Genomic DNA, 24,690 nt, shown 5'->3' with positions numbered 1-24,690 from the left:
TGCTGCTTCTGCCCCAGGAGATTTGAACCTTTACCTCCTGGTGTCCTGACCACCCAGCTCGTGTTAGCCTAAAGAAAGGTTGTGTTTCCCCCGCTCTCTTGCTGAAACCCTGCAATGGTGCAAACAAAAAAGTGGCTTCTAGGGACCAAAAGCAAGTGATTTTGTAGGCTGGACTTAGGTTGGATGTTAGGAAGAACTTCTTTACCGAAAGGGTTGTGAGGCATTGGAATGGGCTGCCCAGGGAAGTGGTGGAGTCACCATCCCTGGAGGTTTTTAAAAGACGTTTAGATGTAGAGCTTAGGGATATGGTTTAGTAGAGGACTGGTTAGTGTTAGGTCAGATGTTGGACTCGATGATCTTGGAGGTCTCTTCCAACCTAGATGATTCTGAGGTTCTGTGGAGTGGTGGAGAGAGTCGTGCTGGCCATGTCATGAATTTACCTCATGGGTTTATTGCTGTATCCTGTTTGCTGTTTTGTTACTTTACCAAAAATGAAGTCTTTCTGAAGCAGTACAAAAGGGTTGGAGGAAATTGATTTCAATTTTAGCTATCTGTGTATTGAAAGAAGACAGTTAACTCATCAACAGAGATGAACAAATGCAGCCCAGGCTTTTCCCCTTGATTTTGTTTACAGTGTAGGAGAAGAAAATGAAGCCTGAAGAAAGATTTGAAGCAGGAATGTAAATAGGTGTTAAACTGCCTTTAAATTACTCCATGCTACGTTTTATTCTAAAATGCAGATATGCTATAACTGGGCATTTACACATTTGGGAAACGCGTGGAGTAAATAGAGGTGGTGGGTAAGAATCGGGACCAGGTCATGTACCGTGGCTTGGTAATTTACTTACTGTTGGAGTATAATACTGGAGTTACTTTAAAAAGCCTTAAAAACTGAGGCAGCATGCATGTTTTGAAAGTCCTCGTTGGTGTCAAAGGAAACGATGACATAAGAGCAAGCACTTAGAAATTTTTAAGCTTTTCAACAACAGCTCAGCTGCACACGCCAGAAAAGAAAAAAATAATCTGTCTAGCCTGTGTAAATACAACCCTGGAAATAGAGTTAATTTGCAGTGTTCCTCCTCCTCCTCTCTCTCTTGTTTCTATTTCTGCTAAAGATTAGGCCGTAGATTATGTTCAAGTCTCTAGTTTTTGTTCTCTTTGCTGCTAGTAAACATTTGCCCTTTAAATAGAAACGTTTTGCTTCAGACAGCAAACATTTATTTGTGCCACCTGTGCCAAACGGTTTGGAGTTTTGCTCTGCTGCCTCTCTAGCACTGCAGTAGCTGCAGGTAGGTCTGCGTGCCCTCCTCTGGTTTTAATTCCAGTTTCCAGTTGTTTTCCTCTATTTCCATTCTATTTATTTATTTAATTTTGCCAGGAAAGGTGCCGAAGCATTCAGGCAGCATTCTTGGGCACTCACCTTTTTGTTCCCAGGAGCGGATCATTCAAAGGAAGCCAACAACATGTGTTGGTTTGGCCACTTTCCCAGGAGAAAATCTTGAGTTTTATCAATCCAACTGGCCTGGCTTAATTCTGTTAACTTCGGTTTCTAGGATGGAGAGTGCCAATAGTAATTGGTGTTTGTAAAAGAAAGAAAAATAATAAAAAAAAAGTGAAAGTGAGATCAAGCCTTTTTTTATTTTTTTTTCAATGAGTGATTTGCTCGTCTCCTTTTTCTTTTTTTTTTTTCCTTCCATTGGCTGATATTTACCTAGTTTTGTCCGAATGAAGTTGTTGGGATTTTTGTTTTGTTTTAGTATGTGGCTGGGCGGAGACTTGGTTAATTTTCCAGCGGGAGAAGGGCTCTGTTCAGGATGTGTGTTCTTAGAAAACCCCCCTAAGAGAAACCTCTGTGCATTCTTTGATAGCAAGAAAAGCTTCAATTTAAGGCTGGAAATTGCCTCTAAATAGAAAGTTGTAGGCTTCTTTAGTGCTGATGCTCGTGGAATTATTTGTCTCATTGAGGCCCTGCTAATTAGGCTGGCTGAACCGAGCGGCATGAAGAGGGTTGCCAAGCTACCCGTGGAGACGTCGGGGCTGCAAGCAAACCCTGCTATTACGGCGTGCGGGGTGGATGCTCGCTTGTGACCTGGGTCCAGCTGTAAGGCGCTTTGCTTCTTGCTGCAGCTTTTCAAGCAGGAGCCGAGCTCTGGCCAGTGCATCACAGGAGGAGCAGGTCTCTGCTTGGCGTGTGCTGGAGCCCTAACAGATTGGAGCTGTGTGTTTCCACTCGCTGATCTCTCTTCAGCACGCTCCCGGTTCTGTTTCTTCCCCGTGGACTTTCTGACAGGTTAAACAAATACAGCAAAAAAAGAGTTATGGTTTGGTTCACCAGGAGCGCTCGAGAGCATTAGCACCGTGCCTTGGTAAAGGATGGTGAGATGGGATGTACTAACCATCCAGGAGTGATTAAGTTCTGTAGTTTAAAGGAAAAAAAAAAAACAAAGCAAGAAGTTCAAAGAAATGCCATTCACCTAACTGCAGTGTGTGATTTTATCTGGCAAATGCTGTCATTCATTGAAAATTGTTATGCAAACTGGAAATAGAGCTCCAGGTTCACGTTTCTTTGAAGCAGTCTGTTACAGAAACAAGAATGCCTTTAAATATCACGGAGTTTGTTCCATGTGTGTGCCTTGCACTCCTGCACCACCTGATGCACCGAGAGGTGAGGGCCCTTACACCTGCCAGGGGATGCCCACCTCCTAATGGCTTTTTGATCACCGTTTTGTCTTCTAATTGTGTTCCTGCCATCTTTTAATTACGTTCCTTCTGTTTTTTCTCACTTGCAATTGCAAAGGACTTCTGGCAAGGACAACCGGTGCTTCTGAGAGGGCTGGTATCAGCACAGCAGCGTTTGTACCTGGGCTGCAGTTCAGCAGCTGCAGAGTGCCTGGGAAAATCTGTGCAGTGAGACACCTTGGCGGTGCTTTTTGCCGAGTATTTATTTTGGCCAGCGCTGGGGCAGATTAGGATCTCCTCTGTGGGATGTACTCCTGTATTTTAACAAAAGTATCTTGAAGTGCTTTTCTCAGCTGTTGATGGATTCTGGCTTTCGTCATATTAACAGGTATTCAGCAAAAGGGGTGCAGTTGGTTTAGAAGATAATATGTTCACAATGGGAAAATGCAGGTAGGGATCTGGTGAGGACAAAGAAGGATTAAAAAAAAGAAACAGATTTGTGGCTATTTTAATTGTAACACGTATTTTTAGAGAGCTTAAAAGTGCTTACAACTCTACGTTTCCTCTTACAATTTTAACTCCGTTATCAGAGCCTTTAATGCTTTGGGGGGAGGAGTGCCATTCTCAAAATGCCTTTTAATTGTCCTGCTCACATCTAGTGCACCTTCTGCTTGCTGAGTGTTTAGAAACTTTTCAGAGCTCTATCCTTTTTAATCCTTGCAAGGAAGCCATGGTTTTGAAGGAAAACATTAATTTCCATCGTGTTTATTTTTTCTGAGACAAGGAACAAAAATGTGTATTTAAAGATTGGTGCTGGGGTTGCAAAGCCTTATACCTAAATCCAGATTTATGATCTTGGGCATAAGACACTCAAACTAAGACTGAAAACCTTTACCATGATAACAGATTTAAAAGGATGTCTTTTACCTTGTATCCTAGTAAGGTGCCTGTCTTACTGCCCCTTTTCATGGTGATTTAAGGTAGAATTGGCTGATAGTCAGAAAACTCACTTAGAATACCTTTAAAAAAAAAAAGCTGATTTCTGAGAATGGATTGCAGATAATTAAATGTAAGATGCTATCCAAAACCTGCTAGCACCTTCCTGTTGCCCCAAAAGTTTCCTGAGGGGAAGAGAGCACAAGGATGCAGGCATCCACGTGTGCTGCTGGTGGGTGGGATGGGCAGGCTCTGAGGGCTGTGTAAAAATGCCTGTGCAGCCCAGAGGCCCCAAACCCTCAAAATACGAGAAGTCCAGCCAGTCGTGGTCTAGACTACTCCTCTTCATGCTGGAGAGGCTTGAAATCGTGTGCATCACACACAACTTTCGTTAGTCCTGCTGAAACTGGGCCGCTCTGCAGACAGGAACACGGGATTTATGAGGCTGGAAGGGAAGTATTCCTGGGGGATGCTCTGTAACCTAGTTGGTTACTGTGCTCGCCTGCTAAGAAGACCTTGGCAGCCCCTCTGTGGGTTTTCTAGATCATCCTTTAGAAGTGTCTGTGTGCATTAACTTCCCAGTGACCCCAGTGTGTAATTAGGATGCTTTCAATTACCCTGATGGGTAACTTCACCCCGTTAATGATTTTGAAGCAGGCACTCTGGATTTCGCTAGTGTCTGTCTGCTGTGATCTTTAATAGCTGGCTTTACAGATGCGGTGCTTGCATGTAGAAAATAAAACAAAATGTTCCTTCTGAGGCAGTTCTCAAAGAGGTCTGCACAACTGATTTTGAGCAATAACTTTTAGCTCAAATTCTGCAAGCGGCTTCCAGTTGAACTTATGCATTGTGCTGCTGTTTATCAGGTTTATGTGTGAGTTTTATGGCTATCTTCTGACATGGTATTTTTTTTTCTTTCAGCCTTTCTTCCAACTTGTGAAGTTACGGAAACTTGGACTTAGTGATAATGAAATCCAGCGACTTCCTCCAGAAATAGCAAATTTCATGCAGCTGGTGGAACTTGATTTATCTCGAAATGGTAAGTTACAAAGTTAATTTGTTTGATTTTATACTGTCACATGATGTGATCTACAAAGCTGGATTAGTAGGGCTTTTCTGTCTCTGAAGCTGCTATCTACGTCCTGCAGAATGCTCTTCTGTGTAATGCATGGATTTGCCTGTAGTTCAAGCTGGGAAGGAGGGAAAGAGCAGAGGAGAGGCAGTGGTAGAAATACAGTAAAAAATAATGCTTAACTGTAGTTCTGCCTTTCTGAGAGTTTGCCTTATTTTCCAATTTAAAGAATGCTTTAAATCCAATTTTTATGTGTATCTGTCACTATGTTGATTTCTTTCCCTGAGCTCTCCAAAATGCCTAGCATTTAAGAAAAAGAGGTTGAAAGAATAAAGCTCCTGTCTGCCCAAAAAAAGGGGTACCTTTGGGTTAGAAGTTGAGTTCTGTATTTCTGCTGTCCTCTTTACCTGTGATTAGCAAGAGGCAGAGTGCTTGTATTTCTAGTTTTGCTTCTGGAAGAAAAATCAATCTAATCACTTGCAGAGAGAAACTCAGAAAGGGATGCTAGGAGGAACTGCATTTCAAAATATGTTGTTGGAAACCATGCGGACTTACCACTCTGCTGTAAAGTTTGCTGCTCTTATGGTGTCTTAAGCTGTGATGGAATGAAATCAGCTTGGGTTTTGCCCTCCTGCCCCCCTTTATTTTTTTGGTGGCCTGATGAACTTAGCAGTTCTGAAAGAAGCTGGGGCCTGGTGGGTCACCTTTAGGCAGCCTTATGACCCAGTGGTCTAGAAAAAGCGAATCAGTGTTACTGAATTAGAGCAACTGTCAGCTATTTCTGCCTCCGTACATTCAGTGGATACGCACAGAATGCTCTCTGAGGTGTGACGGATGGGGTGGGAGAGACCAAGGCTGTGCAGCCTTGTAAATAAGGGAGGGATGTAACTGAATATTAGAAGAAATAGTGCATCGGGAAGCCTTTTCTTGTGATGGTTTAACATCATGTTGACTCTGTGCTGCCGAAGAATATTCAGTGGTCACCTCACCTTCCTGTAACTATTGGGATTTTGCATCTTGCCTTTGTGTTTGTTTGGTGTTTATAATGCAATCTGGTAATCTGATGAAGCATAATGAGACTCTAGGCAGTGTCTAAAAAAATATCTGTGAGCCATGTAATGTTATGCACATTTGCAAACCTCATAAAAGAAGAAAACTGGAAAGAAATCACCTAAGAAACAGAAGAGACACATTAGTTAAAATATTGTAGAAATACATGAGAATTAACCGACGCAGTATTTTGGCTACTGAGTTTGGCTGAGATGGGTGCTGTCTGTGACAGATCTTGTAAAAGAGGAAATACCGTGTTGGCTTAGGAACTCTTTCTGCGAATGAATAACTAGCTGCAAAAGAGCTGATGGATCAGAGCCACGTGAACTATTGTCAGCCTGACTTGAAAGTTGGCTTGGGAGCCGAACTGTAACAAGAACAGATGGTGCGAACATTTATGGCTGGGCAGATGCATGTGCCATCAGAAATTACTGCACCAGGAAGTGTTTTCTGAAGCGGTGTGTTGGGCTAACACAGGCTGCAGGAAGCAATGTCTTGGGCTAACACAGGCTGCAGGAAGCAATGTCTTTGCGATGTCCAAAGTCCAGTGGTAATTGTGCGTTTTATTGCGTTGCTTATTCTTCTCCGTGGTTCAGTGCAGAAGGTGACTGATAATGCCATCCTCTGCTTAACCACGTTGCAGATACTACACGACTCAGACTGAGCACAAAACACGCCCTGTGAGGTGATGTGGGCAGTCCGCTGCAGAAGAAGTTACTGATGTTACTTTCCACTGTTTAGCCTTTTTTTGGTTGTCTCACAACTCCTTTGGCTCTCCGAATGAAAAGGCAAAACACGCACCATATGTGATGCTGCAGGGGGAAATTCTCACATGAGGTTTTGGCTATTCCAATATTTTTGTTTCTTCGCTTTGTATTTAGAACCCAACTTCCAATATGTTAGATTCGCAACCTGCCAAAGATTTCTCCTGTTCCCTGGTTTGCACTTCATCGGTTGCTGTTTTTCTAATTAAAAAACTATTTAGGAAAAAAAAAAAAAAAGAGAACTCTTTGTATTCCTTTCAGGCACGGAAAAACAGCCCAGCTTTTCAAAATTCAGTATGCAGCATGAATAGGAAAGCGTGATGGTGACATCTGAACTTGGGAAAGAAGAGATCATTGTTCTGTGTTTTTTGTTGTTTTAGCTGTCTGGTTCGCTGTACTAATTGCTTGCAGTTCTGGCCATTCTGTTTCCTCAAGAGCTGAAAAATGCAAATATAAGTTCATTTAGTGATCTGTGTGAGGAGTAGCCCTCTATATTTGAACCTCTCTTCAAAGGAGGAGGACGAAAGGCTTTCGAATAAACAAAGCGCTTCCATTTCCCTCTCAGTAAGACGGTAACGTGCCCTCCTTTCTCATCGCCTTCTAACCCTTTGGTCTGCGTGTGATCTCGGAAGCTGCGTGAGCTGGTGCGTGTGTCAGGTGGCTGCACGTGGGGATGCTTCCAGCTGTGGCCTCCTGCGTTTTGTGCAGTTTTGAGGAGCTGTGTCGGGAGGTGGGTTGATGCCCTCCGGCAGGATCCCTGATGACCCTTTGGGGCCGGCTCTGGATGCCTGTGCAGTGTTATATTCTCTAAGTGTAGCTCTAGATCATGGGCCCTCAGTAAAAATGAACAGGGAAAGTCTTTGAGTGTGGCTCTCTTAAATTCCCAAGTGTTTTAAAATGCCCAAGACACGTTCATGTGTGGTAAGAATGTGCTACAGCTTATCTTCCAAGCAGTTTTTGGGTAATAAGTGAATATAGGACTACAAAAATCCTGCAAAATGAAACTTCCAAGTCTTCAGCAGGTGTAAACTTGGTGTTCTGTTGTGGGGAGGTGTACATGAAGGAAGTCTGGTGACAATAAGGTGAGACAGCAGAGTGCAGAAGGAAGGGGATTTGGAGAAGGCCAGGAGCCATGTGGTCTTAAACTTTCCCTTGATTATTTGCATGTTGATGCTATTTCTTAACTCCTCTGCGAGGATGTGTTTGTGTAGGTTTCATAGGAAGCATCCCCACCATGCTTTTCTAGTTTGGGTGAGGCTGGTATTTGAGCAAAGGCTGAACGGGTGAATCGAAGATGGGGATATCAGAGGGCAGAGGAAGGCTATGCTGAATGAACAGCACAGTGAGGGTGAACACTGAAGGTTATTTGGCATGCACTATATCTCTGCTTCTAGGTCTCAGGTTGTTTAAAAAGCTGATGGACCGGGTCTGAAGCTGAGGAAAGCTGATTTATGGGACTTTGACAGCAGATGCTGGAGCTTTTGGGTTGCTGGCAAAGTGTGTCCGAGACTAGGACTATTGCCTGTAGCATCTTGTGAGGCACGGCACTCTGCTGCTCAGCCGCTGTGTGTCTGAGATGTCTGCTGGTTCCCTCAACCTCCCCACGGTTAGGTAAATCCCATCCAGGATTCTCACCTCGCTGGTGAATTTGGGGTTGCTGAAGCAAGCATATGTAGTTTGGGCAGGGCTCCTGTGCTTTGCATCGAGTTTCAGAGCAAGTCTTTGCTCTGTGTGGTACAGGAGAGATCCTGCTCTAGGCAGAATAAGAAATGTGTGTGTGGCATTTTCCCACAGCTCTCAGTCTCTGAAGACCCCGTGATTGAGAAAAGTGCGATCCCAAGGAAGGAAGATGCTATGAAATTTCTGCAGCTTTTCCTTGGAGCCTCAGCAGGCACTGAGCCTGAGCTTTCCTCTCTCCAGTGCTTGTTTGAAATCCCTTGGAAGTGCAGCAGGCTACTTGCTGCCCATGCTGTTCCACCCGCAGAGGTTTCCTGCAGCTTCTCCCCACCCCCTTTTCTGCAAAATCCCCCGCAGAATCCCCTGGGGGCTAAGCTTAGGGCCCTGCCATCCCAGATTCATTAAAATGTTAATGGATTTTCTTGTTCTGTAGCTTCTTGCAGACAGGAGGGGTGCAGCACCAAGTTTCTGTAGTTAGTGTAATGTATGCTGATATTTGGGATTATGCATGCCATGTGTGTGTGCTGCGCTGGTGCAGACGTGGTGCATTCCTTTTTATTGTCCCTCTTCGACAAGAATGTGTTTTTATTTGGTTGCCTTTGATAAGTATTAAACCCTCTAGATTTCACTGATATGTTTCTGTCACTGAATATTCCTTAAAATGCCCCACAGGTGCTAACTGATTTGTAGTATTTTTGTCTGAAGGAAGTTTCTACCCCGCATGCTTTCTCTCAGTAATATATGTAGTGTGGAGTTCGGGGTTATTATTTTTTTTTCTTAAACCTTTGTAGTGGGTTTGTGCTGGTTCTGTTTCTGACTGGTCTCCGTGGAGCTGTGATCAGTTACGTGGTGAACCGAGGAGTGATAGGTTTGCTGGGGCAGCTACTAAAGAAATCCATGCGTGGGCAGGCCTTGTCAAGCCGTGTTTGACTCAGCATGATGCTGGGTACCAGCATCTCAAAATGGTTCTTGGCTTTGATTTCACTTTATTATAATAACACTCAGTTCAATGTGTGAGCATGGATACATACTTTAGAGAGAGACACTGGCTATATATTAGTTACTACCCATTTCTGCAGCTTCTGGTTAAACTGAGCTCATGACTATAGATAGGACAGTTGTTTTGGATACACGTGTCATGAAATCAGGAGCTGCTTTCCAAAAACCCTGTCTCAACACAGTTGCCACATTATGACAAATATGCTGCTGTTTCTGTGCAAATAATTGCGTGTTTCACAAATGATAAATCTGCTGCTTTAGGATTACCCTAGCAGTAGAGATGGTTCCTCAGAAGCATCTAACAGTAAGTAGTAACACTGTAGTATAAGGAGAGGGATAACATACATAAGGGCTGACAGTCTGACCAGAGCCCAACATCCCTCAGGTCAACTTCTAGCAGCTGCAGGACAAATGCAGTAAGCCTGATTTTACCTTTTCCTTCCTTCCAAAATGCATTGTATTTGTAGATTTGGAAATTCTTAGTTGATACTGTGTTCAGTTTTCATTGTACTTTCAGAGATCAAGAGCAGCAATACTTAAACTCCATTTTCAGTTGCAAGCAGTTTGATATCACTGCTTTGTATTTGAATTGTTTATTCTTTTCAGCTGCTTTACAGTCTAATTAAAAGTCTGTTTGCAGGTCTTAGTCATCCTCGGAACACCACATTCATTGCAGGCTGCGTGATATGTACATTTATTCAAAGAAGTGTTTTAAAGCTTCCTTAGGGTGCTTCTGGAGCACACGTAGCTGATGTACAGAGCGTCAGTTAATGCAGCAGGAGAGTGGTGTGTAATCCGTGCTTCACTTTCTCTCAGTGGCATCTCACTCGCTTGTATTGCAGTGTGCACACCCATGCTTTCCCTTTCAATTCAGCTGACTGCTATCAAATACATACCTGTCATCCCTACTCTAGAATTATCTTCCTTCTGCTTGTAAAATGAGTAAGTATCCCCACAGAAAAAAAAAAAAAAAAAAAAAAGGCAAGATAACCAGTGTTTTCAGGTGAGAAGTACTGACTGAGAGGAAAGGGCTTCAACGCTTGTTTCAGTACAGCCTGGGCTGGTGACCCAGCTGTTTAATAGTGAGAACATAAGCTAATTAGGCAGAAGCACTCTAAGGCTTCTGATCCTGTCCTGCAGTTCCACTCAGGCTATGCTCCCTCATCTACCAGCTGCTGCCTTTTGACCTCTGGTCTAACCTCAGATTTCTCTCTGTCTGCCTCTGCTGCGCTTCTCCAGCATCTGAACGAGACCTCCTCCGTGAAGCCATCTTCCTCTCAGCCTGGCACCAGCTGCCCCAACACAAATGTGCTGGTACAATGCTGGCAGTAAACGGTAAAACCCAGACTGCTGGGAAGTACATGTAAATTGACACTTGCTTGGTGGACAAGAAAGAAAAAGAAGGAAACAAGATGTGTGGTGAGGCAGTGGAGTTTGCAAATGGATATTTTTTTGGTTAAAATATGCAGGTGCTAGATTCGGTAGGCTGCTTGTTCACCGTCAGAACTGCTCTCTGTTCAGGTGAGCACTTAAAGACTTGCTCTCCACTTCCTGCCATAGATGGTTCATACCTAATACAAGAAAGCATCCTTTGAATGCTCTCACTGTAACCATCATCGTGAGCACCTGAAAACCATGGGATCAGAGACTGTTGTTGTTTGTATAGTGGCAGAACACTCTACAGGTGATGAAAAGCTTTAGCCTATGTCAGGCTTGTGACTTAAATTTGTGTGCATGCTAATGAAGGTAAGGCTCCCTTGTAGACTAGCAGAAAACAGAATTTTTCACTCTTTTAAGCGGTTGCTTGCTGGCAGTTGTATGTGTGTTAGTACTATTTTCTGGTGACATATTTTTTGTGTATTATCTCCCATACCTCCCTTGAAGTGAGTTTAAAGATACTGTTTAAAACAGTATCGTCTTCGTATCTTAAATGTGAAGTTTAGGAATCGATACACAAACGACTCCTGGGGATGAAAGACATCTACTGCAGACTACTTTCAGATGTGGAGCACTGCTGAATCCACATAGAAATTCTTGCTTGCTTTGAAGAAGTGATATTCAAGTAGGAATTTGTGAATCTCTGTCACTAAAATTCAGATGAATATGATGTCTGTAAGTTGCAGGAGGAGGAGGTGAGCTTTGCAAGGTGAGAGAGACAAGACCCTACCTAGTCAGTGAAGAAAGCCTGTCAGGGAAGGGGGAAGAGGAAACAGCAAGTGCTGGCTGTGATTGGGAAAGCAGATAAGCGAAAGCTCATGATGGAATGATCTAATTAGGGAAGTGTAGAAGGTGTTATTTCTAAATGGATTACAGGAAAGTAGATTTTTTCCAACACGGTGATTTTTCTATCTCTGCCAGATTTGGCTGTTTTTCTAAGGGAACCATGCTGAAGTACTTGTGTGTATATCTAGCAATTTTCATCCCAGTGTTTGGCATCCAAATTCAAGAGAAGGCTGTGGATGATTTCTAAGTGTTTTTATTTTTTATTTTGAAAGCAGCAGGAAAGAGTTGGAAACAGAAACCTTTGGTCAAGCATTAAACATCAATTCATGTGGGAGTGACATAAACTAAATACTTCAATTTTCTTTGCTATTTTATGATCTGTAATCTAGATTTAGTCTGCAAACAGGCTTTGTTAGCTCTTTTTCTTCCAGTGTTACTTGGGGTTTTTCTTAGGGAAGGTTAGCTGCGAAGACCATAAAGTTATTGAAGAATTGATCCAATAAATGTGCAATTTCGCTGTTGCAATGCTTACGCGGTATCTGTCATCCACAGCTTCATAGGTAGAAAGCTTTTTTTTCTCTTTTATTAAGTATTTAATTCCTCGTAGCTTTGAAGTCCAAGACAGAAATCCTCATAAAAATGTCTCCTAGTCTTGCTTAACTCTCTCTCTCTCTCTTTTTTTTTTTTTGGTTAAGTGCTACTGAAAGCGAGAAGACCCAAATTCCTTGCTGAACTCCGGCTGTTCCACTTAATTCACCTGGACCTGCTGTTTCCCTGTGCTCTAATCTCTGAGCGTTCTCCCTGGCTCTTTTCCTCATGTTTACAATTAGCAGCTCGTGATCCTATGTTTGTGCTTGTTTCTGCAGCTGAGAAGGACAGGCTGTTGATTTACCACAGGCTAACTATTCAAAAAACAGCTCACTTTTAAGTCTTTACACAGTAACATGCCTACTATCTATGTATCTGTAAAATGCTCTTTTGTGAACATTTTTTTTTCATGCTCCACTCCTCCCTTGAAAAAGGGAAGTGTACAGAAACCAGGAGGAGGAGGAGGAAGGGATTTGCTTACCTCACTTCAGTTTCTTGTTAATTATATGGTAAGAGTTTTGGTTGAGAAAATCCAAACTGAACCTGTTTGTGTATTTTCTGTAAAGCTGTGAAGGCGGCTCCTAAAAGAGCAATCTTTTTTTCTCTTTGTGTATCCTCCGCCTTAGAATTTGAAGAGGAAAATGTTACAACCTGTACAAGAGCCACTTAATCATAATAGTCTTTGCAAGAACAAGGACTCCTGTCACGTTTTGTCCCAGAAATTGTAACACTTTAGGTAAAGAGGTTGATTACTTCAGCCTTTGGGGCTAGCAGCAAAACCTTCTGGCTTTTGGAACAGAAAACAACGAGAAAGCCTGACACATCATGGTGAATGCCATGATCTCAGAGTGGAAGTATAGGGGAGATTAACCCTCCTCCATCCCCCTGAGGAAGCAGACCTTCTGGGAGCTGCAGGTTGCTGCCCTTGGAGAGGTGGGGGACGCGATGTTGGCCTCTGTGAGGTACCAACCTCCTCAGCTGGGCTCTGCAGCTGAAGAGCCCTTTGCAAAGACAAATAAATACTTGCAGCACAAATTCCTTCTTGCAAGGCATTTCACTAAGTGGATAGTTTCCTCCTCTATCTCAGTTTGGAAGGTGGAGGAAGTGGTGAGTGGGGAGGGAGGACTTTTACCAAGGGCAGGCTTCAGCCTGCTCAAGCCAGACTTCTCCGAGTGCCTCTGTGCCATGGATGGCAGCGAGGACCCCCTGGAAATGGCAGGAGAGCCTCGAGACTCTTGAATCCCTCACACACCATTAAATGCAGATGTAATGGGCTAGCTGGACCTTTAATGTGTGTACGTAACATATGTATTTTATACAATGCTATAGTACATACTCAAGAGGAGGCAGGGGGAAAATCCTTCCATGTATCAAACTGGTTGGATGTGGTCTGGATGTCTGTCCCCGGGGAAATAGTGCCACGTTGGTTCATAGTCTGGAGTGGCCTTACTGGGCAAAAACTTGGCATAAACTCCTCAGTACAGTAAGGAGTTAGCAATCACTAAGTGTTATGCAGTGTACATAAGGTAGTGAGAGCCTTCAGTTCTGGCAGCCTAGGCCAGTCTGTGGGGTTCCCCTTGCTGGGGAGTGTGCAGCACTCCTGGCAGGGTGCCATGCCAGGCTGCGGCCTAGGTACCAGACATCAGTAATTATGTTCTCTGTTGCACAATATGTAAAGAATGCCAGCCATGTAGGCTTTAGAGAAAAGAGTATATATTTTTTGAAATTTTATAGAAAAATGCTGTAAAAATGTGCCATATGAAAGATTTTATCAGTTTAAAATGAAGGCGGCCTCCCCCTCACCTTCCCAGCCCTCAGAGGAAGGGAACAGAGGGAAAGGGGACTGAGGCATGTTACTGTTGCAAAAATCTTTAACGTAAATAAATTAGCACCAAACAAAAGGGTATTTGGAAATAATTTTCTCATTCAGGCAGTACAGAATTCCCTAGTATCACACTTGATTCTTAAGTCACGTGTACGGGGCTTGAAAGATCATTACCTGATACCACAAGTTCTTGTGCAAACAAGAATGATAAATATCTGAAGAGGTATCTTGAGTAGAAATATGTTTGCATGTATATATGTATACACCCTCTTATGTACATGACTGCCAAGCTTGATTTTTTTTTTTTTTCATCTACTTTGCTGGCATGACTTTTTTGCTGCCAGTATATTTGTATTGTCATACGTCACAGGGCTTATGCTTGGTTTATAGCTTTATTATTAGCAATGCTGCACAATCTGTATGCCAGAACATCTGGGGCATCCTGTAAATGTGGAGCATTCGTCAGTATGTGGTATTAGAAGAATCCTAGATATTTAAGTAGGATTTGAGTTGGTTATCCAGCAGTGGCAAGAACAGCATTCAACCTTATTGCTGCTAATATTGGCAGAGATGCATGTGTTAATGTCTGTAGCAAAATCTAGTAGGAAACAGTAATGGCAAAAGCTGCTTAATCCATCAAGAGGCAGAAGGACTTCTTTATGTATTTTAATGTCCTGTGTTGCATTTCAGTTGATTATGTCAATGCTTCTATTATGGATGATCATCTCCTTTGCTATAATAACCACCCCAGAATTTTTGTCATATACTAAAACGCTCTTTGCCTTTCTTCTTCTGAGGTCATTTATTCAAAACAATGCTACAGTAGTCTTCCCATGATTTCCATGAGTTATGATGAAGTGTCATAACTTGGTTGTGTTTTGCCTGATAAATTTCTTTAAATCTTCATGCTTCAACTGTGTTTTTCTTACTAAAAGTAAAACAAAACTCAGCTCAAAGAAAGGCACACATTTTTTGTCTGTCCTTTGTCTGGTTAAGCAGAGTAGAAAAAAAATAGTGAAGTTACCGGTGTGTGTGGGGGGGATTTCCCTTTTTTTCCTGCATCCATTACAATTTCTTATTGAACACTTTTGCTCATGTAATGATTTTATAGTCTGGAATAAATATGCTGGGAAAGCACACTTTACTTTCAAAACAGATTTCGTCATTTGCAAATGCATCCAAACTACACACAGTGTCCATGCTGCTTTATTGCAAATAGTAACCTATGCTGGAGTAATTTTAACTTAGTTCAGATACTTAACTGTTATTGTAGATAATACCCAAGCCTTGTAAAGGAAAGAGGGTACAAAAATAGTATGTTTTGAGAATGTGTATATATATATTCTTTTTCCCTGTAGCCCATTATATAGCAGTAGAAATTATTTACAGTAAGACAGTGAAACCACACATCGGTAGAGGAAATCAGTAGTCTGATTAGTTTCAGAAACTTTGTGTCATCATCAAAAATTGAAGTTTATGTTCTGCTTTATATGTTGTATATGTGTATATATTTTTTCAAAACAAATTAAGATGATTATTTTAGCTTTTTTTTTGGTTTGTTTTTTGTTTAATCAAGGAGAAGGATTCACACAGCAAGTGTGCATCTATATCTGAAAGGTGTGTGTCTGCGTGCTTAAATGCATGTATAAAAGTTGTGGACACTGGCTTGGTTTAAAGGCACAAGTTATTTAGACTCCCGTGAAACTTCAAGATAGCAATGTCCATTTCAGGACTTGTAAGGCAGTGACAAATACTACGTGGGTTCCTGTGGTTCAATACAAAGATCAGCTCTGAACTAGTTAAAGCTGATGTTAGTTAAGGCTAACGTTAAATATAATTTTGATGTGGGGAGGGGGAGAGGGTAAGAAGAGAGAGAAAGATACTAAAAAATAGGAGAAGTGAGCTGCTGCTTTTCTGTTCATTTCCAACTATTTTATCCAGAGGAGGATGGTAGGAAGAATAAATAGACAATGAATGACAAACTTCTGTACTTAGTGCTGATAAACAGGCCTCAGTATCGGTGTTTCTCACTAATGCAGGTAGAGGTTCCAATGTCTGTTGAGTGTATGTAGGACCTTTGTCGTCAATAATCCATTAGTGTAAATTCAGTCTTATGCAGACAGTGCTTGCATCGAGGAATGGAATGAATAAAACCTTTGCTGTCTGTGTCTCTAAGTGCAATTTTGATTTTGTTTTGATTTCATGTGTCACATATAGGGAAGGGGAAAGTTTCCAGGTCTGTGTACTGTTTGAGTTCTGTTAGAGCACTCTTTTAAAAGTGAATGCTGTTTACATGAACGTGTGGGTGGTTGTTTTTTCTTGTTCTTTTTATTTATTTATTTATTCTTAAAAAAAAAAAAAATAAATTACTTGCCATCTGCTTTGCCAGACAGAGCACTGTCCCTGCAACGACTTCAGTGCTTTTACTTTCTGGAGTATTAGTGGCATGCAAATAGTTTTAAGTATTTCATGTGTTGCAACAGTTTATCACTTTATCACAGAATTTATCACACGCTCATCATTTAATCTGGCAATCTTAATGTGGGTTTCTTTTTTTTCTTTTTTTTTTTTTCTTTCCTTATGGTTATTTAGAAGTCAATATTCATAGCTGTTTAGTCCTTTCCTATGGTAAGGACAAAGTGTGAGCTTTTGACTCAGAAGAAAGGTCAGCAGAGATGGGTGTGCTTGTGGCACTTTGACACAGGCTGCTCGTTCCAGGCGTCCCTTTGCATTCAGCAGCTCTTGTGGCTCCTGCTGAAGTAGGTTTGTGGCTGCTTCCAAAGTTTTGGTGAGGAATCTGCTCACCGACTGTGTCACTGAAATGTATTCTGGCTGGGCACGGATTAGCGAAACCCATGAAGAAGCTTGAAGAGTGACCGCGAGGTTTGGTCCCTCCTGTGCCTGATGTCCCCTGTACAGGTGTCTAAGCCACAGCACCACAGCTCTCTGCCCGTTTTTGCAGGCTCCTGCATGGCCCTTTGGCAGGAGAGTTTTGTCTTTTTGTGAGGTAAACCACTATAGAGGGGCAATCTCTTCTTAAACCCTGATTTGAGGACTCTGTTTTACCCATCCTTTCTAACGTTAAAGGCCTCACCTAATGTTTCACGCCAACCTTACAGATGCCTGCCAGTACCTAAAGGGGGCCTACAGGGAAGCTGGGGAGGGACTCTGTTGGGGAGTGTACTGATAGGGCAAGGGGGAATGGTTTTAAACTGAAAGAGGGTAGGTTTAGATTAGATATAAGGAGAAAGTTCTTTCCACAGAGGGTGGTGAGGCCCTGGCACAGGCTGCCCAGAGAAGCTGTGGATGCCCCATCCCTGGAGGTGTTCAAGGCCAGGCTGGATGGGGCTTTGGGCAGCCTGGGCTGGTGGGAGGTGTCCCTGCACATGGCAGGGGGCATGGAATTAGATGGTCCTTAAGGTCCCCTCCAACCCAAACCATTCTATGTTGCTATGATTTATCTTGCTGTTACTGGATTTCTAATATCAACCGTTTACCCTCAGGTATCCAAGTTGTTACGAAGGAGTTCTGTGAGAGATACAAAGCATCTCTGAAAGGAGTTTGTCTCTAAAATGATCTGTTTTCTTGTATGGGAGAGCTGGTGCCATTGGCAGACCTTAGGTTTCTGTAGTTTTTAAAGGAATATATTTTCACCACCTCATAAATCCAACTATACCTTGTGTACCACTTCATGTAAACCTAGTATTGAGTGGCTTTGGCCCTGCGGTTTGGTGTTGTGGAAGAGCAGCTTTGTTGTTCTTCCATGTGCTGCACTGTGGATGTTCACCTCTGTTGCTCATAAATTGTTTTGATATTTAGTAATGCTCACAGTGGATCCATCATCTGAAAGCACAGTGTGTTTTGGGGGTTGGTGAATCGACTGCTCCAGAGCTATTTGTAAACTTCAGGAATTTTATCCAGCTGCTTAGGCTAATTTCAGACCTGTGCCTGGTGAATATGCAGGAGCACTGGGGTTTGTGACACAGTTTATTTTTCCTTTGGGAGAAGGGGATGACTCTTACACTACTTGAGATGCAGTGAAACCCACTGGATGGTGCCTGTCCACCTCTGTCCCTCCAGCCCTTCCCAATCACTTAAGAAACAGAAGAGGGTTCCCAGGAGATGTTCTTGTACTAACCCTTCGTTGACCATTCACACCTGGTGATGGGGGGATTTGGGAGATGTTCATACTGGTTTGGGATTCAGTTCTGAGCTGGAATGAGTCAGAACAAGCTCATTTGCTCAGATGGCCTAGCAGGAGATGGAGCCTGATGGGCAGGTACTTTCCTCCTGCTGTGCCTCCCATCACGCTGCTCAGGGGGAGAAGAGCTGAATGAAATATATTGGCGTTCAGTTCTGGGCTACTCAGCTAGGTAGGAAGAGACCTAATTTCCAAATATTTTTCAGCGTATTTAGGTCACTGATGGCTGCTGAAGTCAGTGGTGCTACTTACACGAGGAAAATCTATGAAGACATTTCCTGAAGTATTATTTGCGGTGAGAATTGCAGGAAGGGGAGAGGGAATAGATGTAATACTTCGTAGAAAGAATGGAAATAGGAAAACCTGATCACAAGACTCATTTTTATTATAAGATTTACCGCCTTTTCTGTTGAATTCCTTTCCAAATGAATCATAACAATCTAAGTTGTTAAACAAGGAAACCAAGCGTATTTGTTCCATTCTTGCTGGATCTCGATGGCAATAAACAAGGTCTTAAACAGAGGGCTCACAGGCTACTGATAGAAATGTAGTTGGAAGTAAGAGGCCCAGAGCAGCATTTATTTTTACGATGGCATTGACTAGCTTCAGTAGACAAACAAGTAGTATTGAAGATACCTCAAAAAACATCTGTTTTCACATAGAAGTATCTCTGATTAGTTTCTGGCAATCTGAAGTAGTATGCTAGCACTTACTTGGGACCTGTTGTTTGAATAAATTGAATAATATTTTCAAATTAACTGTCTTTATTGTGAGAAAGGCTGGTTCTGTTCCCATGTGTGTGTGTTATGAGCAAAGAGACTTGCATGTTCTCTTCTTCCCTTCCTTGTTTTCCCTCCCCCTGTACTTTCTGCCAGCACAGATTGTGGGTGTGTATTGATCAAATTACAAGAAATTCAGACTTTAATTGGTTCTTTAGAACAGTCTTAGGACATGGAGAATCTTTTTTTTTCCTTCTTTTTTTCTGGACAGAGACTGATAAAGATCAGTCCAAGGACAGGTGAGTAGTTTAGATTCAGTAAAAAGCATGTGGAGCAGGAGAGGGAAATGGGATTTGCAAAAGCACAAAATGGCTCTGCCCTGCTAGTTGCTCTTGCTCTCATTTGAAGTCTGAGTACTTGGACATGAAGCAGTCTTGCATGTTGAAATGTCTTGAAAGATACCAAGATAACTGCTTGCAGTAGCAAGTTACTGAATGTAATGAGGCAATAGTTTCAGTGTAGATGCAGTACAGTTGTTGATGATGTTTGTTTTTTTTTCCCTTTTTTCTTCCGCAGATATTCCTGAAATACCAGAAAGCATCTCATTCTGCAAAGCACTACAGGTAGCAGATTTCAGTGGGAATCCACTGACTAGGTAATTTCCACCTTCTTCTTAGTACTTGTCATACCAGAATTACAATCTTGCTGTAACAATTACAATTTTAAATAAGCCCTTAAAAATTGTGATCTAGCATCTCTATGAAATCTTGCCAACAGCGTCTGTCTCTGGCAGTGATTGTAGCAAAAGTTCAGATTTAAAAAGCGATGTGCTGGGAGGGGATGAAATTTGTTAGCCAACCAGGAAAAATGTAAATCTGATTCTCTCCATTTTCATTTCTCTTCTTAAATGCGTAGGATAACCACGCTCGTACTTGGGAGAGATAAGGCCATGGTTAGCATGAATGTGTTGGCACAAACCCAGGTGCCTGACAATTTGGAATAGAGTGTAGATCAGCCGCTGCAGATAATGGCTTTTTCTAACGATTAAAGCTTGGACTAGTGTTTCATCACTCTCCCATCAATTGGGACACAGTGACATGCAGTAACATGTGGCAAAAATGCACCGCGTACGTTGGTGGCTGCTACTGCAGCTCCTGGTCTGTGTTCTGACGGACTGGGGCCCGAGGATTACACACATCTACAGAGAGGAGCTTTGTTTACGTTTCTCTGTTCCACTTGCTGACAATTTGGAATGTATAAAGTGAAATGAGACTGGAGATAGCAAGGAAGAGAAGAGGTGATCTGCCAGCTAAGGCCTTTGAACGCTGTTTGGAGAACGATTTCCTAAACCAGGCTGTGCCACAGAGCTCCTTTGTGATGCTGAGCAATTCACATAAGCCGGAGTATTCACAGTGGGCATTAACCGACTTGCTTTGCTGTGCGCTGAGATAGGCTGGGAATACTTGCATGATTAGCTGGCTGGCTGGAGTGCATGAGTGGTAACAAACAGCTGAGTGTCTGTAATATCTTAAGCCGCTGCAGCGGTTTCGCAGGACAGCTTCTCCCACATAGGCAGCTGAGATTCTTCAGAGCTGCGCTTTGAATATAGCGCATAGTGCATGCTAAGTTCTCTGGAAATTTGGATCTCTAAGCATTAAAGGGACACTTGTGATCTTAATCCCTGGGCCTCTGTAGCCCATTTATATGCTGAGGATAATAATACCACAAAAATCTGGTAAAGCAAACTGAAGCTGAACTGATGTTTAGATATTAAAGTGATGAGGGTCACTGGGCAGCCTTTTCCCGGAGATGAGTGTGCTGTACATAAAGCACAGAGCCGTATCTCATGGTATTGAAATAAAAAAAAAAAATAAGTAGCAGCATGTTAGCTGTTGTTGTTCTCCATTTTGTGCACTGAATAAGGCCTGAGGCCCAACCGATGGATCTCCTTCGACAGCATCTGTAAGGCATAACTACAGCTGAGAGGAATTAACAAAAGAATTGAAAGGCTTTTTAATGGGGTTGAAATAGATCTCATAATTCTTTGTTGGTGGTTGCAGGAGAACTTTAAAAATTCTTGATAGAGTGGCTCCAAAGTATGTGTGTGTCCTGGAAAATATCACTCCAAGCAACCTAGTAAGTTAGAAAACAGAGATAACAGAAGCTGTTTACACACGGTTGCCTGGTGCTTCCTATGAAGAGGTCCAGAATTTCAGTTTTACCTGTGTAACAGCATGTAGGTCTTGGCACTAATTAGCCCAGATGGGGTGATAAAGCCTAGCAGTCATTTCCTTTTATGTGTGATATGCTGGAACTTTTTTTTTTTTTTTTTTTTTTTTTTTTTTTTTTTAAGCTATTGATTCTTGCTCTTATTTTCACTGAGCTTAAAAGCCAGTCAGAGGTCTTCCCAATCAATGCCCTTCCACTAATACAGTATGTTGCCTCATTGTCAAATTTAATGGCTGGTGAATCTGCAGTATTAAAAGTGGCTGCTTTTCAGCTGCTTTCAGATGATTTGGAGCTTGCATTAATAAAAAGGAGGCCCATTTTTTGTAGGTTAGACCAGAAGACCACAATAGATATACACCATGCTACAGATAATCAGATCGTTTAACTCAAGTCTTAAGAGTATAAGAGCCTAAATGGTGAAACTGCTGCTTCCAAGCATGTTGCTACTATTGTACAGTTACGGGGGTGTATAGGTCACATTGTAGAGACCCCAAGTGGGTTCTGTTAGTAATGTACAGAAAGTAACAAGGCAGTATGGAGTTGAGCACATGAGAAGTCCCCCTGCTGTCATTTGTCTGCTTCCCTTTCCCCATCACGTGCAGCTGTTTGCCTGCACACCACGTCTCCTGTTAGAGGTCTGCAGGTTGCACCATGTACCTGGAGCTGGGGGACGTGGGGAGCAGGAACCAGACCGAGTGCTACGGCCTGAGCTTAGGTTGCAGGCTCTGAGGATCATGCAGAAGACTTGGGGAGCACTTTGCATATGCTTGCATTTTAGAGTGAAAGAGGAGAGGGATTACGTGCTGTTGTGTTGTGAAGCAGTGCATGTGGAGGGCTGGAACAACGGAACATTGTCCTGATAGCGAACAGACTGTTTCTTCAAAACGCAGCAGCTGAAGAGCAGCCTAGTGGCTAACACAAAATGGCCCTGCTCTGAGTGTGTACGCAACCAAATGTACTGCATGAAACTAATTTGCTTGATTATTTTACCATATGGGTGATGCAGGATAATACCAATAGATGTTTTTTTTCTATTTAATTTTCAATTTATTAAAATGCCGTGTATGTTCTCAAGTCATATGGCTTTTTGGAGCTATAAATTGGAGACAGGGAGGAGAGGAGTCAGGAGACAGAGATATTACCTGCACTTTGACACAGAGGAAACTTTGAAGTTTGTCAGCTATGTTTTTATTTAGTTAGTTTACTATGATCCCTAGAATTTTTGGGAGTCTAGGCATTCCTCCCCTCTCTGTGTACATTGGCTAAATAGGCTCTAGTTTTCTGCTACACGATCTCTTTTTTTTTTCTGTGTATTATATTAATGTGAATACTTACACTGGAAGTCCTTGACTTGAATTAATATCTCCATAGGTTGCCTGAGAGCTTTCCTGAATTACAGAATCTAACATGTCTTTCAGTAAATGACATCTCTCTGCAAGCACTACCTGAAAACATTGGGAAGTAAGTTTGTTTGTTTGTTTGTTTGTTTTAAACTTTATTGATATCTTTATTTTTCTGTCTTGTTATACATACTGTATAAGTGACTTGTATAACTGTAAATAATATGATTACCTATACGATTATTTACAGGTTTGTTTGTTTGTTTGTTTTCTTCATATTGATCTGTTTAAAAAAATCACTTTGCGTTTTCACTTACCTTTAGCAGGCTACCGCAGAACCCGAATCATGTATGTTTATGCTTATGCTCTGTTCTCAGGGATTTGGAGTAACTTGGATTTTTAAATGCAGAATTAAATAGGTGTCTTATGATGCAGAACTGACCTTTTACTTTCCTTTGCTGTGATAAAGGCCATTGATCCATTATTGTAAACATGTCAGCCAGCTTGCTGCTTAGCTCAAAACCAGACAGTGCTGGCACAAGAACAAACGGGTAAAAGCTGGCCATGATCAGGCTGGAAATTAGAAGGTTCCTAATCATAGCAGCAGTCTGCTTCTGAAAAAACTCCAGCGGGAACTGTTGAGATGGAAACTCAGAAAACAGCTCTTAAGGTGAAATTTGATAAGCTTTTGAGATGTTTGTTAGCTCTGGAAAGCAGAGCATGATTGCAGGGACAGAATTCCAAAGTGGAGCACATGAAAAGTAAAGTGTACTTTATGTCTGTCTCATTTTGATTGTAATAAACATCCACGCTTGCAAACAGGAATGTCTTCTCTCTTAGTGGAGGCAAGGGTAGCTCTTCTGATTTCAAGGAGAAAAGGCATTTCCGTGTCTCAATTAAACAGGTGAGAGTGGCTTTGCTCATTCAGTTTAAGGGCCCATCTAACTTTCTTCTCCAGTTGTACTAAGCAGATGCCTAGCGAGGATTAAGAAGTGTGTGTTTGATTACTGCTCTTACCATCCTCTGGTTCAGGGGATTTCCTGAGTTTTGGGTTGTGGTTTGTCTAATGGCAGCAATAACGAATCCCTCTTCCACTTACTAGTCCAGTTTCTCGTTGAGTTTATGGAGACATCTTTAGTATTCGCCCCTGGCAAATAGCTGCAAAAGTTTATTACCCATTGCATTGGTTTTCTTTTGTTTGTTTGTTTTTGGGCCTGACTCCACCTGTCTGACTGCTTTTTTTGCTAGTATTGGAAGAGACAGTGAACAGTTGATCCCTGTGCCTCTTGATCTGCCATTGACTTTGTAGATTTCTATTATATCCCCAGGTGCTTTTTTCTTTTTTTTTTTTCTTATTATTTTTTTTTCCAGGCTGAAGAGCTTCGCTCGCTATTCCAGCTTCAGAAGTAGTTTTCACTGAACTTAAGAGATCTGTGCTTTAGCTCAACTTTATTACCTTTATTGGGAAACTTACCATTTTAGAGAATTAGAAATTTCCTGCAGCCCCTGATAGTTCTGCCTCTCTGGTTACTGTGCCCAGCTTGGATGTTGAGTTGTGTAATGGTAGAGGCCTATTAATCTTGGACATCCTTTCATAAAGTGGAGTATTTTTAATGTGGATTCTTTGGAGAGCCAACATAGTCCCTAACAATCATTAAAAGCCAACTGTTTCTAAATAGAGGACTCCTCCAGAAGGGATCTTATTAAGAGCTCCTGCAATGTAGTCAAGTCCAGACCAGTAGTGCTTTAGCCACTTCCCGTGTGTATGAAAGCTGTCAGCTGGCACCAGGCCCAACAGAAGTAGAAAATACCTTTTGAAACCTTCCACAAGCACTAACAGGTACAGCTAATGTGTGCCCACTGACTACGGCAAAGTCTTACTAAAAATTGCACGGGCTGGGGCTTTTGTGACATTCTTTCTTTTCTATAAAAAGTTCACGAAACTTTTCTTGCAGCTTTTCACAGCACTGGCAGCTAAGAACAGGCTTGTTCGGACTTCTCAGTTACTGAAAACCTAGGGATAAAATTCCGCATCCTGCCTGGTTTTGAAAATGAATACAAGAAACATGACAAGCTGAAACAATTCCCAAAGTATAAGGGGGACTGCTGCTTCGCAAATAATAGCTGGAGGAAGGTTACTGGCTTCCCTGTCTGGTCACTGCCTACTGTGACTCGACCTCCTTGCTTACCCTGCCTGTCATTTGATCACGTGGCTCATGGTGCCTCTATTTTGGAGCAAATGAATAGAAACAGTTTTGGTTTATATGGGGATACCAGGCATTTGCAGAGATGTCAGTTACGTTCAGTTCAGCTAGGCAAGAATAAATGTAATAGTCTTCCGAATTTTGATCCTAGGTAGTCCAAGGAGATGATGTGAATCTATTTCAA

General features: G+C 42.1%; 1 protein-coding gene across 1 annotated transcript in view; it reads left to right on the top strand.

Annotated features, from left to right (window-relative positions):
* Window positions 1–24,690, top strand: part of LRRC1 (leucine rich repeat containing 1) — a 68,234-nt gene that overhangs the window by 10,290 nt on the left and 33,254 nt on the right. The window contains exons 2-4 of the mRNA XM_068678385.1: window positions 4,537–4,654; window positions 19,310–19,388; window positions 22,334–22,423. Coding sequence (XP_068534486.1) covers window positions 4,537–4,654; window positions 19,310–19,388; window positions 22,334–22,423 — 287 coding nt within the window. The remainder of the gene's footprint in view (window positions 1–4,536; window positions 4,655–19,309; window positions 19,389–22,333; window positions 22,424–24,690) is intronic.

This window comes from Anas acuta, chromosome 3 (genome assembly GCF_963932015.1).
Source record: "Anas acuta chromosome 3, bAnaAcu1.1, whole genome shotgun sequence".
Taxonomy (NCBI): Eukaryota; Metazoa; Chordata; class Aves; order Anseriformes; family Anatidae; genus Anas; species Anas acuta.
The sequence above is the reverse complement of the archived record's forward strand: the minus strand, read 5'-3'. Positions and strand labels throughout refer to the sequence as shown.